Source organism: Panthera tigris, chromosome B4, assembly GCF_018350195.1.
Source record: "Panthera tigris isolate Pti1 chromosome B4, P.tigris_Pti1_mat1.1, whole genome shotgun sequence".
Classification (NCBI taxonomy): Eukaryota; Metazoa; Chordata; class Mammalia; order Carnivora; family Felidae; genus Panthera; species Panthera tigris.
The window spans coordinates 26669481-26687700 of NC_056666.1; the positions used below are offsets into that span (position 1 = coordinate 26669481).

General features: G+C 40.8%; 1 protein-coding gene across 1 annotated transcript; it reads left to right on the forward strand.

Moving 5' to 3' along the window:
• Nucleotides 1–588: 588 nt before the first annotated feature.
• LYZL1 (lysozyme like 1) lies at nt 589–17719 on the forward strand. The gene is made up of 5 exons (XM_007092744.2): nt 589–714; nt 2888–3050; nt 3539–3697; nt 16583–16661; nt 17477–17719. The coding sequence occupies exons 2-5, from the start codon at nt 2912–2914 to the stop codon at nt 17544–17546; spliced, it is 447 nt and encodes a 148-aa protein (XP_007092806.1). The 5' UTR covers nt 589–714; nt 2888–2911; the 3' UTR covers nt 17547–17719.
• Nucleotides 17720–18220: the final 501 nt, after the last annotated feature.

The window sequence follows — 18220 nt, forward strand, 5'->3', positions numbered from 1 at the left end:
CTAAGAGACGTGAAGCGGTATTTCATTTTGGTTTTAGTTTCCATTTCCCTAATGGCAAAAGATGTTAACCATCTTTTACATGCTTATTGGCCATCTTCATGTTTTCTCTGATGAAATGTCTGTTCAGATCACTTGCGCATTTTTCAGTCGGGTGTTGCTGATCTCGCTAAAAATATTTTATTAACGATAACAAGTTATAGCAAGACATTTTGGGCTTTTAATACAACTTTTAAGGGCTAATTTCACCTCTATCTCATCCTTTTTCAAATTTTAGTTCTGTCTATGTTTCTAATTTATGGAACATTAGTACAGAAGAACATGAGTGTGGGTTACAATTTGATATATACCTACTGGGGGGATGGGCTCAAGTTTCTTTATTGATGGGATTTGTGATAACGTTTGGAGACTGTTGCCTGAGAGAGGAGCTTGCGCTTGAAAGGGAAGCCCTGGCTGAGTTGAGCAGTGAGGAGGGCTGCTGTGGAGGAAGAAGAGAAAAGAAGAGTAAGGAAGGCCCGGAACGCAGTGATCACCCAAGTCCCAAGAAGTAGGATTCTAGAATCTCTAGGCAGTTGGGAACAAGAGTTAGGAACTCTTCTCTTGCTAAGGCTCTAAAGAAAGATTCTTGGTTGAAGACAGATCACTTTTGCCTTGTAAGAATCAGAAATGGTTTCACAGGGTGCAGGAAGCTCGTGTAAGCTGCCAGTCACCGACTGAGTAAGTAGAATAATGTTCCTTTCACAGAATCACCTAAGCACGATCGCTGCGGTGGGCACCAGGAATCTGCCTTTTTGATGAGACCTAAATTATTCCAGTGAAACCCCCTGTCCCAAAGAACCAGTAAAAGCCACCTCTGGCTTGAAGGGCAGAGAACAGTGTGCTTGGGGCTACCACTTCTGTGAGGTCTTGTTTCATTTTGTTTTGTTGGTGACCAGTAAGATTCTAAGGGGACCCTTTCACGCAGGCGATAGAAACCAACTTAATATGTAAGCTCTGCATCATAAACCTCAGGTATCTCCCTCTCAGCGCCTAGCACAGAGCTCACTGTTGTACATAAGGGACCATTTCTGGAAGGGATCAGATGAGTATCTTAGACTTTGTGACCTATACGGTCTCTAACACAACCACTCAACCCTGCGAAAAGCAGCCATACACATTCTATTACCGGATGGGCATAGCTATGTTCCGATAAAACTTTATTTACAAAAGCAGGCCTGGGTTGCTGAGCCTTGCTATTCACCAGTATGTATTCTGTATACACCAGATGACCTTATTGCTTATTACTTTAAAGCCCCCATGGTGACTCTTTCTCTGGTCTTTCTGAATACTCAGCCCTGTTTTTAGCATCACCTTTCAATTGGAGAATGTAACTCTAGGAGAGGAAACTAATAGCTTTAGAAATCTCTAGGCAATGGCAGAAATTATGCTGGATAAAAATATGTATGAATATCAAGTTCAGTGTCATAAATTTCACTCCACCCCCATCCCAGCAAGACTACTGTATTTGGGGAAGACATTGCTTTGAGAGAGGAAGCACTTCTAGAAAACCAGTAGACAACAAGGCATGGAACTCTTGATCCTACTCCCACTTTAAATAATTCAGTGGGGGTCTCTTTATGGCTTCTCTACTCCCACCACCAACACTTCCCTCCTCTTGTGATCCATGGTCAGCTGTCCCCTCTTGCTCAACAGTCAATACCAAGACTTTTAAGGGAACCTATGCAGCAGTGATGGAGGGGCTCAGAAAAACATTGGATTTGCAATATAACACTGATATTTTTGAAACAAGGCTCCCACATTTGGAAATGTATTAAGAGAATGGAAGAAAGATAAGATGCTAAATCTTCTTATTTCATTTATTTTATTTTATTTTTATTTTTTGAGAGAGAGAGAGCGAGAGAGAGAGAGCATGCATGCAAGTGGGGGAGAGGTAGAGGGAGAGGAGGGGAGAATCTCAAACAGGCTTCATGTTGAGAATCTCAAGCAGGCTCCCCCCAATGTAGGGCTCACTCTCGTGACTATGAGATCATGACCTGAGTTGAAATCAAGAGTTGGGTGCTTAACTAATCGACCCACCCAAGCACCCATAAGTCTTATTTCAATAAAGCCCCGATTAATAAATCTTAAAAGTTGTCCTTGCAGACCCATGTATCTGCCACCTCTGGTTGAAACTGGGGTGTATGTTTCCACATATATAAGGAATGCTTAATTCTTTGTATTCTATTTTGGTCTATTGATAGAGTTAAAATGGGACTCCTGGAAATGGAATGCCCTCTGTGGTTTCTAACTGAGCCTCAACAAAGAAGGGCTTAGTTCTTTGCTGGTCTGATCTCAGAAACATAGCATTTACTTGAAAGTGACCATGAAGAAAAGTATTAAGGAAAGAGCCTGTACTCATTCCTTCCTTGTACTGTTTACTCCTGTACTTTGTTTTTTCCCCATGCTGCTCTGAAAGATCAAAAGAAACAGAAATTGGGGGGTGTGGGGGGGTGCTGGGCAAAATGGGTGAAGGGGATGGGAGACACAGGCTTCCATTTATGGGATGAATAAGCCACAGGAATAAAAGACACAGCATAGGGAATATAGTCAATGATATTGCAAGAGCATTGTATGGTGACACTTGCAATGAGCATAATGTAATGTATAAACTTGTCAAATTACCATGTTGTACAGCCGAAACTAACGTAACACTGTATGTCAATTATACTCAAAATTTTTTTCAATTTAATAATTAAAATAAAATAAAGTAAAATAAAAATAAAAGTACCAGGAAAATTCTAGGCAGAACCATCCACAACTGTGGCAGATTTGAAGATCTCAATGGCAACAGACTTATCTCAGGACTCAGGACAGAGCAAGATTTTTTGACGTGGTCTCCTGTCTTTGACAGGTTCTGCCTACAACAGACCTGGGGATGAAGGCTGCCAGCATCTTGGCCCTGATTGGCTGCCTGGTCACCGTCACTGAGTCCAAAGTCTACACTCGCTGTAAACTGGCAAAAATATTTTCAAGGGCTGGCCTGGACAATTACCAGGGCTTTAGCCTTGGAAACTGTGAGATTTCTTCCTTCCTGTTCTTTTTCTACTTTTGATCTCCCCCCCCCCGCCACTGCCCGAGATATCAAAGTCTCCCCACACCTCCAGCTCTGGCTTGTCCCCAGCTCTTCCACGGTCTGCCCCACCAGGGACACCTGCTGGCTGTCCACATGTTCTTCTCAACCGCTGCTCTCTGGGGCTCCTGTCCTCCTCCCTGCCCATCCTGTCCTCACCCTTGGAGTCCATCAGTCAGGGAAGGAGAAAACAACGCCACCTTTGCTGGCGCAGTAGGGGGAGGACCTGAGTTCCCATCTAGTCCAGGTGTAGCCACTGACAAGGTATGTGGCTTAGGGTGTGCTCCGTGGGTATACTACCTGCCCTGTCCTTCCCCAAGCTAGGTTGGGACCACAGCATTATTATAACATGTATAAAGAACTCTCCTCTAAGAGCAGGGTTGGAGGGGAAAACATACATTTACTGGCGTTCCTGGCTTTTTCCTCCTCTAGGGATCTGCATGGCATACTATGAGAGCCACTACAACACGACGGCACAGACCCAGCTGGAGGATGGAAGCACTGACTACGGCATTTTCCAGATAAACAGCTTCACGTGGTGCAGACATGCGAAGCTACAGGAGAAGAACCACTGTCACGTCGCCTGCTCGGGTACGGTTTTGCTTTTCCAAAAATAACGTCCTGGGGGATAGAGGCAGGAAAGCTGATCATGGAACATCCACCCATTTTCTGTTTTAGCGGAGGTTTCGAGTTCAGATGTGCAAGTAGGTCTACACCATGCCAACAAATTATGGAACGCCCCCCCCCCCCCCGGGTGACACTCAGAGTTCTGTGGCCTGCTTGCCCAACGAGGACTTATTCCTTCTAGGATGGTTTTCATGAAGCCATGTTGTTTCATGAAGTTATGAAGTTATGAAGTCATGAAGTTGTTTCATGAAGTTATGTTGTTTCATAACAACAGAGGGGTGGACAGATGACCTTACTATCCTTTCACGCATATGGACATGAAATATCTTCAACAGGAAGGAGAGAGTTGTTTGCCAACTGCTTTCCATAAGCAATTTGCTCGAAGTATGCATCTATGCTTATTTGTACAGAATGAGACCACTAAATACACTTTAAATTTCTTAAACAGTGGAAATTAAGCTAGAATTCACTCCGAGGGTGCTACTTCAATTGTTTAAAAAATATGCATGTGCACCGAGTTGAGGCTGGCAGAAAGCATCAGACATGAAATCTGGTATTAGGACAAGTCATACACTTTATGAAGTTAAATGACTGTAACCAGGTGTTGGCTGAGTATGGTGGACTGCAGAGGACAAAGACGTTATGGATAAAGTCATGGAAAGTTTTGTAGACACAAGGATATTTGATCTAAGACTTGGAAGATAAGTAAGATTTGGACATTCAGAGATGAGTCATTTCAGGTTAAGGGAACCATGAAAGCTAAAAGGTGCATGTGGGGAGGTTCGGTGCACGCACAGAGAGCAGTGAGACCTTTGTATTATCTAGAACAAAGGGAACATAAAGACAAATAACAGAACATGGGGTTGGAAAGGTTGATTACCACCTGGCTGTGAAGGGCCTTGGAGGCGAGGCTGAGACATGTGTACTGATCTCTGCCTGCAATTGGACATCAACAGAGGTCAGTTGTCTGAGCACTGCTCCAGAAGGATTAATCTGCAAACAGGGAATGAGATAGGTTGAAGAAGAGACCGTTTAAGTGTCACTGCAAGTGTGGAGGGGAAAGATCTGAATGATGGTCATGGCTGGGAGTCATGGAGAATAACATGCAAGAGATACTCAACCAATCATCTCCACTCTACAACACAAGGGCAGGGGTTCATTTGTTTTGTTCACTGAGGTATCCTCATTGCCCAGAGTGGTACCTGGCCATAGTTTCGGGGTTCAATAGATATTCGTTAAATAAATGAATGGAAGGAATGAAAAGCAAGGGTGAAGACACGGAGTTATAAGATATTCTGTGGCGAACTCCTTAGAAGCAAAAAATAAACTTTTAATTTCCTTTTGACTCTACTATGTAATCAGTACATATGTCTGAATGTATGAAAGATTGAACAATGTGTTAATTTTCTAGTAAATTGTCCCTACACCTACATTAAAACAGAATGCTCACTAACTCCTGAGGCAGAGCACACAATTGTCGATCAACTCTTAACTTAGAACATTCTTTTGATGAGCCAAAATCTACCTCCTTAAAGCTTTCTTCCATTAATTCTAGTTTTTCTTCTGGATTTATTCAAAATGAATTTGTTCAGCCTTATACGTAGAAACTGATTTAAATGCTTGAAATGACTAGTCGATATTTCTTGTCTTTAATTCCTTACCTTCTGGACTAAAACATTCAGTATCTTCACCTTCCTACGGGTGTGAATTTTAAACCTCTCCCCACCCACAGTCAATTTCATTAGCATCCCCAAGAGCTTGCCAATGGAGTCTTCCAGTTAAACCCAGCAACTAGACATGTACGTTTTTAAAAATTTATTTCTTTAAATTCAAGTTCGTTAGCATACCATGCAGTATTGGTTTCAGGAGTAGAAACCACGGACATGCACATTTTTAGAAGTTGAAAAGCAGGAGGACTAATTTAGTAATTAGAGAAATTTGAGTCCTAAACTGACAGTGGGAAAAGCCAAGAAGCAACCACAGAATCCTAAAAGGGCTCAGAAATCAGCAGGATCAGCTAATTCCGGAAACTCGAGCGAAGGTAGGTAGAAAATAGGAGGATCGATTGGAAGTCCAATTAAGGAGCAGCTAGACCATCAGATTCCCTTCCTGACTCTATTTAGCTACTGACTGCTTCTCCCCAATCCTGGCAGAATACTGGAGCTTTCCCTTCTGGAGACAGCAAGTAAAAAGTCCCGTCAACTGAGGGAGCTCAACACCCTGTGAATGGGAGAGCTCCATACTGAAGACATGGGAAATTGAATTGAAGTTTCCATAGTCCCAGTCCCTTTCCTCCAGTTAGATCTCAGAATGATGGAAGCCAGAAGAGAAGTTTCTGTTCTGGGGGATTCAGACAGATGAAAAGGAAATAACTGAAGATTCTGAGTGGGATCTCTCCATGAACAAAACTAGCCAGAATTCCCTATAGTGAGATACATAGTTGAAAATCTCCGTGTCTGTGTACAGAATTCCCAATCAGCTTTTTAGTCTCTCTTTCTTAAATAAGTGCAGATAACCGAAGATCACCAGACATCATTGAAGCGTCATTGACGTGAAAGAATGAGACAAAGTAAAACAAAACAAAAACAAAATGGAAAAAAACAAAATCAGATAAAAGTAACTTGTTGAAAGCAGAGATGATACAGAGACGTGAAAATTTCAAATGAAAAAGGAAACTATCATTAATATCTTCATATAGATAAACATGTCAGTCATATCAATGAAACAAGAAAAGGATGCTTTCTTTTATAAAAACAAAAGAAACATTTAGAGAACAAGAGCCCCTGGAAATTTAAAATATGATCGCAGACATGAAAACCTCCATAGATAAGTTGGAAGATAAGATTAAGGAACTCTCTCTAAAGCAGAATGAAGAAGAAAGAGACATATGGAAAATAGGGGAAGTAAGGATAAGAAAAATAAATGGGTCTGAGTAATACAAGTTTCAGCAGGATAAGAAGGGGAACAGTAGATAGAGTGACATCTTTCAAAAATATTTCCAGGACAGAAAGGCACGCATCTCCAATTTATAAGGTTCATCACGGAAGGAGTACAGTCAATTAACATAGATTCACATTAAGGCACAGCCTCATGAAATTTCAGAAAACCGGAGAGTATTAGAATACACTATCGTCTTCAAAGAGAGAGAGAAACATGTTCCCTACAGAAGATCAAGCATCAGAGTGGCATCCGACTTCTCAATATCAACGCTGGGAAGCTAGACGAAAATAGAGTCCTGTCTTTAAAATCTTCAAGAAAAGCTATTTCCAAGTATTGAAGCAAGGGATTCGAAACAGCAAACCATTACTAACTCCTGGCCCAAGGGGAAATGGAGAGAGAGCTGTGACCCACACCCAGGTACAGGGTCCATATGGCGAAGGCTACCTTGTAGGAGCTGTGACCTTCCATCAATGGACACAGTTTGTTCTTGGTGACTGGACAGAAAAAAAACCCTGAGGAAACGTATATATCCCAACTTCACTGTCCTTTTCCCTTGCAATCTCCTGCTGGTGTTCACCGTTCAACTCTGAAGTCAGAGGAGGGGGCGGGCGGAGGGGGGGTGTCTACTGATGTCATCCATGTAGATCAGTCTCTTAGTGCACAGAAAAGGTGTTCCACCAAACGGACAAGGTAAACCAAGAAATAGGAAGACACAGATCCACAAAACAAGACATTTCAATAAAGGAGAGAGCCAAAGGGAAGGCCCAAGATGACTATAAGGGATGACCCCAGGATGAATTTTTACACTTGATTTCTAAAATAGACTATTGCAGTAGTCTATATGGTTTCAAACCTTTAAAATGATTTGAACCTTATTTGTGACATAGATCTATGGTCACCATACAGCATATAATTAGGGCAAATGTGCATTTGAAAAAATTATGTGTATTCCTCAGTTGCTAGGTAGATATTCTACACTATATATATATATATATATATATATATATATATGTATATATATATATATATAAAATAAGCATCTATACTATATGTATATTTTATAATTATCTATAAGTATATTATATACTTATTTTCTTACTTATTCTATCAAGTAATGAGAAAGATGTATTGAAATCTCCAACTATAAAATTACAATTTACATAGTTCTTCTTTCAGATTTGTCCATTTTTGAAGCTCTGTTATTAGATACATACATATTGAGGACTGTTAAATCTTCCTAATTAGTTGACCCTTTTATCATTAGTGCCAATGCCCCTCCTTAACTCTGATAATATTTCTTATCCCCAAATCTACTTTACCTGATAGTACTATAGTGATTCAGTTTTCTTTGCACAATATATTTCTTTCCATTCTGTTACTTAAAAAATTTTTTTAATGTTTATTTAATTTTGAGAAAGAGAGAGAGAGAGAGCACAAGCAGGAGAGGGCAGAGAGAGAGGAAGACACAGAATCTGAAGCAGGCTCCAGGCTCCGAGCTATCAGCACAGAGCCCGATGTGGGGCTCAAACTCACAAACAGAGAGATCATGACCTGAGCTGAAAGTCAGACATTCAACCAACTGAGCCACCGAGGCTCCCCACCATTTTTTTACTTTTCACTTATCTACATCTTTATATTTACTGTGAATTTCTTACAGACCGCACATAGTTAGGTGTTGATTTTATATCCAGTCCAACAGTTTCTGCTTTTTGTTAAGAATTTTTAGACCAGGGGGGCGCCTGGGTGTTTCATTCGGTTAAGTGTCCGACTTCGGCTCAGGTCATGATCTCACAGTTTGTGAGTTCAAGCCCCACATCGGGTTCTGGGCTGTCAGCTCAGAGCCTGGAGCCTGCTTCGGATTCTGTGTCTCCCTCTCTCTCTGCCCTTCCCCCACCTTCTCTCTCTCTGTGAAAAATGAATAAAACATTAAAAAAATTTTTTTAACAAAAAAAAAAGAATTTTTAGACCAGAGGTCAGCAAACTCTATTTTCTTTTTCTTTCTTTCTTTCTTTCTTTCTTTCTTTCTTTCTTTCTTTCTTTCTTTCTTTCTTTATCTCAGTGTGGTTTATTTTTTTAACATTTTTAAAAATTTAAATCCAAGTTAACATGTAGTATAATAATGATTTCAGGAATAGAATTTAGTGATTCATCATTTATATATAACACCCAGTGCTCACCCCAACAAGTGCCCTCCTTAATGCCCATTGCCCATTTAGCCCATCCCCTCACCCAACACCCCACCAGCAACCCTCAGTTTGTTCTCTGTATTTAAGAGTCTCTTATGGTTTGTCTTCCTCTTTGTTTATATCTTATTTTTACTTCCTTTCCCCTACGTTCATCTGTTTTGTTTCTTGAATTCCACCCGTGAGTGAAATCATATGATATTTGTCTTTCTCTGACTGACTTATTTCGCTTGGCATAACACACCCTAGTACCATCCACACTATCGCAAATGGCAGGATTTCATTCTTTTTGATCACCGAGTAATATTCCCTTCTTTTCCACATCTTCTTTATCCATTCGTCAGTCGATGGACATCTGGGCTCTTTCCATACTTGGGCTATTGTCGACAGTGCCAGCAAATTGTTTTTTTAAAGGGCCAGATAGTAAATTTTTTAGCGTTGTGTACAGTCTCAGTTGGAACTTTCGACTCTCCGTGTAACGCAAAAGCAGTCATAGAGAAGATGCGAATGAGTAAGCGTGGCTGGGTTCCCATAAAACTTTATTTACAAAAACAGAGCACAGGCCTGTGGGCCAGTTTGCTGGACGTTAGAACATTTATAGCCAATGTGATCACTTACACGGTTACTTTAAAATCCACTGTCTTGGGTTTTTTTGTTTGTTTTCTCTTAGTGCCATCTAGTCCGGGTTCGTTTTTTTCTGCCTTCTTTTGGATTATTGGATATTTTTCAGTACTCTCTTTCCTCCCTTGGCTTGTTAGCTGCACTTCTGTTTTATTTACAGCGGTTACTCTAGGGTTTACAACATGCATCATCTCACATTCTACCTTCAAATAACATTATACTCATGTATAATACACAATATATACAATATAATAGTCTTATAACTATATACGTATTTCCCCATCCCATCCTTTATGCTATGTTGCCCTGCACCTTACTTCAACGTGTTATAAGTCATTGCATTTTTGCCTCATGCATTTTTGCCTGTAGCAATTATCTTTTAAGTAAATTGTTTAACTGAGGAAAAGGGTCTCTTTATATTTGCCACACATTTACCATCTCCAACTCTCCTCACTCCTTTCGTGGAATTCATTTGGGTAGGCAGTTAAGCGATATCATTTTCCTCCAGCCTAAAGAATATCCTTCAGTATTTTTTTTTAGAGTGGAGGTCTACTAAAAAGCATTTTCTCAGCTTTTATCTGCCTGAAAATGTCTATATTTCATTTTTTTTTTTTTGAGGGCTATTTGCTCTCTATATAAAATTCTAAGCTGGAGGCTGTTTTTCTCTAAATGTGTTAAAGATATCCTTTCGTCTTCTGGCTCATTTTCTTTTTTTGAGAAACTGGTGATCTTCTGATTTGCATCCCCAGGGTGTAATGTCTCTTTTTATTCTCTACCTGCATTTAAGGTTTCTTTATAATGCCCAATTTTCAGCAACGTGATCACGAAGTCTGTTTTCTTATGTTTATCTTACTTGATATTCATTAACATTTTGGATCCCTGGGTTTATAATTTTCATCTTTTCTCCTTTGAAAATTCTAATGACACATGCGTTAGATCACTCGATATTGTCCCATAGGTCACTGACGCTCTTCCTTTTTTTCTGTCTTTTCCCCTTCCTGTGTTTTATTTTCAATAGTTTCCATTGCTATATCTTCACATTCTCTGTTCTTTTTTCTGAAGTGCCTAATCTATTAAATTCATTAATTGAATTTTTCATTTCCGATATTGTATATTTTCAGTGCTGGGTGATCAGCTTATGTATTTCATTTCCCTCATTTTATTCATGTTTTTGTTTAAGTCCTTGATATCAATAAGCATATTTATACATTATTTTACATTCCTTGCCTGGTAATTCAATAAGCTGTGCCATTTCTGGGTCTTAACATTGACTGCTCTTTCCCCTGGTTGTGGGTCACATTCTTATACCTCTTTGCACATATAATAACATTTTGTTGGATACTAAACATAGTATGTATTACATTTTTAAGTGTCCCAATTATGTTGTCAAGGTCCTTTAAGGACTATTGGATTTCACCTTGGCAAGTCCTTAATTCTGATCGGCTTGACCCTGTTAATACTTGCTTTTAAATTGTGGTAGGGAAGTTCGCTAGTAGTATTTAAGGTAGGGCTAATTTAACCCAACTACGAAGGCATAGCTTTTCTAGTGTCTTTTGAATGTCCAGGGGTTCACCAAGATCTCTTCCCTCTGACTACTCAGAAAACAAATGTCTCCCAGCCCTGGGTGAGCTCTGTAATTGTACAGGTCCCTGGTAATCGTTTTCTAACTAGCTTCGTGGAGTTTTACCCCTTGCGAACCCAGTTAAGCTTTCGGTCAAAAACTCAGTGGAATATCTATGCAGATCTCTGGTGTTCTCCTTCTGGGTGGCCCCTTCCTCTCAGATTCTCTTCTCCACAAATTCCACTTGCCTTGGCCTCTTATCTCTGTCTCCTCCACTTAAACTGCCATCTCCTGCCTGGGTTTTACCTTTCTTGCTTGAACAGTGCCTCTGGGCAGAAACTCATGGCAATCATAAGACTCTCCTCATTTGGTTTCTATCTTTCAAGGGTCACGATCCTGCATTGCTTGCTGTCTAATGTCTGAAAATAATGTTTTCATGTATTTGTGTAGTTTTCTAGCTGTTTACAGTGGGAGAGAAAATCTGTGACTCCATCACGACCATGCTTGACTTTACTTTCAGTTGACTAATTTAATATTGTTCAATTTAGTTTGAAATAAGGAAGTCTGGGGCAAACGTATATCTGCAAGGCAATCTTGAATGCTAGGAAATGAAAATGTCGGACTGTTCATGGTGAGAGGTGAAGGAACTCTCCTATCTGCTTTCTCATCATAAAGAGCATGGGATTTTCAGAGACAGCTTTAAAATAGAAAACAGGATGTTGGTTTTATATCCTAATCACCCCTTAGTAACTGGCTTCCCTCAGCCTCAGGCCAGAGAAGCTTTAATTATGGACGATGTTATTCTGTCCCACGTATTACAGAAGTAGGGACATTTGTCATGGGAACTGGGAAACAAGTTAGCATTGGGGTATCTTTACAAGAAACATTACATTTCATAAATGTACGGTTCATATGTACCTCCTGCCCATCTTCCAAAGCTATACTGTCTCCTCACACCCATACCAAATTGTGTTTCCAGAATTCCTGCCTACCTTCCCCAAACCATTTAGACAGAATATTTGTATATATACGTATGTATAAATATAAACATATATATGTGTATGCACACACATGATAATAAAATATCAATCTTTATTTTCCTCTAATAGCACAGACCTCTTTAAAATGAGAGATGTTTAAGGGGGGAAAAAAAGGGTGATTTTGTCTCTCGTATCTAGTCTCGTCTACCTATATTAATCTCTATTTCTCATCAGCCTGGTATCTGAGTTGGCCTTTGTCACTTCAGAGAGGGGAAGGAGATTTAAATTGTAGGCGTGGTAGTGATATTTTAGTTGGAAGGCAGAAGGATGCTGGGGAGAGACAGACAGACTTTATAGCAGAACCAGCTTACCTGAAAATAAGTTATTCTTTTTTGTAGATTGTTGCCATTTTCTGTTGTTGGATGTGGGAGAATAAACTATTCAGCTGAATAATGCTTTGCTGTTCAACAGAACCCTTTGACTGGACAGACTTGTCTATTTAAAGTAAATTGAGCAGAAGCAATTCTTGGCATGGATCCTTGTAAACACTTGCTTTCTTGACTCGTTTCTGCCCCTCTGCTGCCCCTCTGTGGTGGTTTCCTTGTGTCTTCGCATCTCAGCCCATCCAGTTCGTGTTTCCCAGCCCCCATCTTCCTCAACAAATTTTCCTGAGCAAATTCAAAGTCACGTCCAACTAGCACTTTGAAAACATCTCATTTAGGCAACATAAAGCTATCGCAAAATGGGAGACTGACAAACTTTACAAGGTCTCCACCACATGGTTCTGTAGCAGCTAATCTCCAGCCAGTGACTGGAGCTACCAATGGCTGCCAATGGCTACACAGCATCTCCAGCCAAGCAAACTGCCTTACCCCAAACACAAGCCTTCCACTTTGTGTTCCAGTCCTGTCTTCCAGCGTGTTCCGGTCCTGGCATAATAGAATACTCTCTACTTCTTGCCCACTATGTATAATTTATGTCCTTCCCACCCCTCGAGGCCCCACCGAACCCACTTCTCTTAGGAAACAGTCTCCAACCACTTCCTAATACAAACCCCATAATATCTCAGCACTTATCAAGAATTTATACACACAGGGGCACCTGGGTGGCTCAGTCATTTAAGCATCCGACTCTTGATTTCAGCTCAGATCCTGATCTCTAGGTTCATGGGATAGAGTTCTGAGTTGGTCTCTGTGCTGATAACATGGACCCTGCCTGGGATTCTCTCTCTCTCTCTCTCTCTCTCTCTCTCTCTCTCTCTGCTCTTCCCCAACTCATGCATGCATACACACATACACACGTGCTCTCTTTCTCTCTCTTTCAATAAATAAACATTAAAAAAATAATTATGCACACAAAATAAAGTGTTTCTATGTAATTGGAATGTGCATCAGATACCAAGAATTTAAGTTTGGATAATCTCCTAACAAATAATTACTTGAAAAATTAATAGAGTATTTATATTTTTATTATCAACTTCATTAGCATATAGTCTTATAAGCAGAAATCTTTGCTTAAGTGGCCATGTTGGAAGGAAGCAGGGGAGACAACAGAATTTAAGCCCTAGGTTTGAATGCAGACTCATTTACTGGGTGTAGACCTCAGTTTAATGGGCTAATAATGGTACTCACCCACATGGTTGTTCCAAGTCCTAACAGAGATAATACATGAAGGGACTTAACATGAGCCTGACCAGAGTATTTTTTCTATAAAGGCAGGTGTTAGTAACAGTAATTGATATTCTAACTATTCATCTCTCTAGAAACAAAGTGCATATAAGCTAACAAAGCTTTAATTTTCACTGTGTATCAAATGATGAATTTGAATATATTGTCCCAATTTGTCATCGCTTATAGCTCATATTTTTCATTCGTTTTCTCTTGTTTAGCAGAATTTTGTTTTAAATTTAAAAACCACCACATTTGGATGAATTTGCTTAAAAGCAATCTATCACTACCTGTGTCTTCTGGTTTAGCTTATCTGAGAAAGCAACTTAATTAGCAACTAAGTTGGCATACTCAAGAAAAACACCATTTTCAACTGAGTTTACAAAATAATTTTGTGTTTTAGCGATCCATTTGATCACAATATGATTCTTTTTTGTTATAGTTTTCTGAAAATAAAAATAATGCATTTCTACTGTAAAAAAATTAGAAACATGCAGGGAAGATTTAAAGCATTGGTGATGCCAGAATTTAGAGCTAAACCTTCAAATACCGGTGGCTATGACTATCTTTTTATTTTCTCTCTAAACCGGTGCTGTCCAATCGTACTTTCTGTGACGACGGAAATGTTTTCTGGGCTATCCAATATGAGAACGACTAGCCACAACAAAGACGTTATAAAGCATCTGAAATGTAGTGAGAGCACCTGACGAACTGAAGTTCTGATTGTATAAATTCATTTAGATTTAAATAGCCCCATATAGCTAATGTCTACCAAATTGAATGGTGTAGCTCTAGGTGGATCTTTTTACAATCCTGAGAACTTCATATTGGGAGCATTTCCCACTGTTATGAAACCACGTCAACCCGTGATTTTAAATGGCACCTTATTCCATTCTGTGGAGGTATTATTATTAATGTGAACATCCCTAATTATGAGGCAATTAGATCTCTTACGCTTGAAAATCAATTTCCTCTTACACACTAAGCTGCAATAAACTACTCTGTAAATAAATCTTTGTCTCGGGTCGTAATGAATTCCTTAAGATAGGCCCAGAAAGAGAAATTGCTAGCTGAAAGGATAAGACCACTTTAAGGCTCTTGACACATGCTGTTCAATTGCTTTCCTGAAAAGCTGAACCCGTTATATTCTCACCAGGAAGTACGGAAGAGTGCCTATTTCATCGCACCCTCGTCAACACGCAGTATTACCCCATTCTTTCAAGATCTTTGCTTAATTGATAAATAAAAACGCCATCTAATGGCTCTGGCTTTTATGTCTTGGATCAGTGGTTGTGATGGGCAGGGAGATGGACGGCCCAGATTCCCCTTGAAGGGACGATGTCTGGCTTCTGCGACATCTGCGCATTTGCAGACGTCTACCTGGTACCTCCTTTAGGGTCTGTCTTAACCGCAGAGGACTAATCTCACACTGTGCCCCTCTGCAGCAGTCCACACCCAGGGACTGAGTGATGCAGAGGCCTAAGGACGTAGCCATTTGGGGAAACCTGGGTGGCTCATTGGCTCAGGTCGTGATCTCATGGTTCACGGGATAGACCCCTGTGTTCAGTAAGGAACGCCAAGAGCGAGGAGCGCTCTTGGGATCCTCTCTCTCCTCTCTCTGCCCTTCCCTGTGCATGCATGCACATGTACACTCGTTGTCTCTCAAAATAAGTAAATAAACGTTTAAAAAAAAAAAAGACTTAGCTATTTGGGCACAACTTGGCCAACTTCGGTGAGCCTGCATCACAACTGAATATCTCCATCGACCCAGTCCGGCTTCTGCCCTCTTCTTTCCACAGATGTGGATACGTGTTGGCATCCCAAACCCGTCTCTGCATTTGCTTCTGAAGAACCCGCCATGCAACAGAAGTGATGCTAGACTTTATACTTTTTGCCTTTTTCTGTCATGTTTGCATTGAGGATTTTGAGCCCACTTCTGGACAAGCAGGAGAGAATGCAGATACCAATGATTTCATTTGCAATCAAAAGATTCCTTATGTCTGAAAGCCATAGAAAAAATAATAAAGACCAATGTATTTGACATAAAAAACTTGCCTATGATAAACACCTTGGGTAGAACTTGCTTTTAATGCACAAACTGCAAAGTTAAATGGACAAGGTTCATATTTACCTATAAGGAGATTGCATGTGTCAAAGTAACCCAAGTAGAGAAAACCTTGTACTCACTGTGCCTCTTACTTGTGTGTTTCTTCAGGACACAGAAAACATTCTCCTACTGTGTCTTTTTTAAAAAAAAAATTATTTTAGGGGCGCCTGGGTGGCTCAGTCGGTTAGGCGGCCAACTTTGGCTCAGGTCATGATCTCGCGGTCCGTGAGTTGGAGCCCCACGTCGGGCTCTGTGCTGACAGCTCAGAGCCTGGAGCCTGTTTCAGATTCTGTGTCTCCCTCTCTCTGACCCTCCCCCAGTCACGCTGTGTCTCTCTCTGTCTCAAAAATAAATAAACGTTAAAAAAAATTAAAAAAAATTATTTTAGAGAGAGAGCATGTGCATGAGGGAAAGGGAGGGACAGAGAAAGAGAGAGAGAGAGTCTTAAGCATCTGAGCGTGGAGCTCGATGCCCGATGTGGGGTTCATTCCCATGACCCTGGGATGGTGACCTGAGCTGAAATCAAGAGTCAGATGCTCAAGGTCCCAGGCGCCACCTACCGTGTCTTTTCTAAACATTTCCAAAAACCCTTCAGGACTAAAACTTCAAAAAGTCAAGATATTCTACTCTAGAAATTTAAAAAAAAAAAAATTCTTTGATTTGTGAAGAAGCTCAACAAAAATAAGAATGCATCTCAGAGTTCTTCCTACCCTCCCGTTCCAAAAAATAGTGACTGGGGGCTCCCCTCAAATAACAGTCTCAGCTAATACTGTACTCCTCTCTTTCACAGCCTTGCTCACTGACGACCTCACAGATGCGATTATCTGTGCCAAGAAAATTGCTAAAGAGACAGAAGGGATGAACTATTGGTAAGAGTCTCCTTGGAAGACTTGGACCGACCAGGGCAAAAAAACGACCGTGTGTCCATTCATCACGGCTGCAGCGGGCACTGACAAACTCCCCTTTGCAGAATGGTCCAATGATTTTAATGTGACCTTGTCTATACCCTCCCCCATGAGTGTGTGGGTGTACCGTGAACACCGTGAAAGGGGTTTCTACGGGGAGGAGAGATGTTATGAGTCATGGCGATGTGTGATTGTCTTTCACATTAAGATGGTCCAAACAGTGGAACAACAGATATTTTCGAATGTGAATTGCTGGTGAAGGCAATACACCAGAGGGAAAAAGCTTGAGCCTGTTCAACTTTTGGATATAGTTTTGGAGAGCTAGAGCAACATTTTGTGGGGAGAGAGAACAGGAAGCAGCGAGAGAAGAATAACCACATCAGCCATACCCTAGATTAGCTGGAAACAGCCCTAGGATTGTGCAGAGACATGGTTTCTGGTGCTCACTGTCAATTTCTGAGGCTGGGTGTCTTGTGAACATTGCTAACCAGGTCACCCACCTGGGGAACCTGAATTTTCAGAAGCGGAGGTGTTTAACTAAATGACCCATCCTTATGCAAGTTGTTTACCTGTTGCTGAGGCTAATAAGGACTAGGAGAAAATCAAGAAGGGAGAAGTCTTAACAAGGCACAGGGACAGTGTCCTTGGATCTCAGAAATGAATAAAACTAAGTCCTGGGTGCTGCTGGTTGTTTTGGTTAATTACCTATGGTTTTGGACCTAAGAATATTTGGACTGTCATGCTTCTTTCTGTTCTTCCTGCTTCCCTGTCCTCCTCAGGCAAGGCTGGAAGAAACACTGCGAGGGCAAGGACCTGTCTGAATGGAAAAAGGGATGTGAGGTCTCCTGAACCGGACCCGGACCCAGGACGCTCTGCAACAAGTCCCTAGGATTTGTAGTATGTCAAAATGCTGGTATCACCTTGTCCCCCTTCCTCTTGATGTTCCTTCTCAAAGTTGGAGAGGGAAAACTAAGTTATCATTTTAAGGAAATAAATATTTCCACTTAAGTATCTTTACCTCACCCAGACTCCATGTCAGTGATGTCATAAAAGCACCCTGGTTAAGATTTGGAAAGTCACCTGCAAAATGTTCTGGCTCCAGGAGGAACGAAATTCTGCCATCATTATAAGGATTACTGGTTCCCGTGGCCCTGAGACAGCTTCTCATTTACAAAGAATACTCCCAGGTCATGGAGAACACTAGATGAATGACCATAGTTTGCTGACTTCTGTCCTGAAGCACTAGGTCACTCATCTGGTCAGCAGACACACAGTCCTTCCTCAGCTTACCACTGCCAGAGAGAATGTTCTCTGCCCTCTAGGCAATCCTGACGGACACTCCAATGGAAATAAAGTGGTGAAGTGCAGCTCTCATCTCCAACGTTAGGAGAGTTCCCCATGTTGTTCCAACACCTATTCAAATGAAATCTATCAAATTCAAAACTATACTAACATCTCATGGTAAAATTGCTTCCAGCCTTAGACCTTTAGATTTTAGTACTTTGGTCAGGGAACTGGTGATG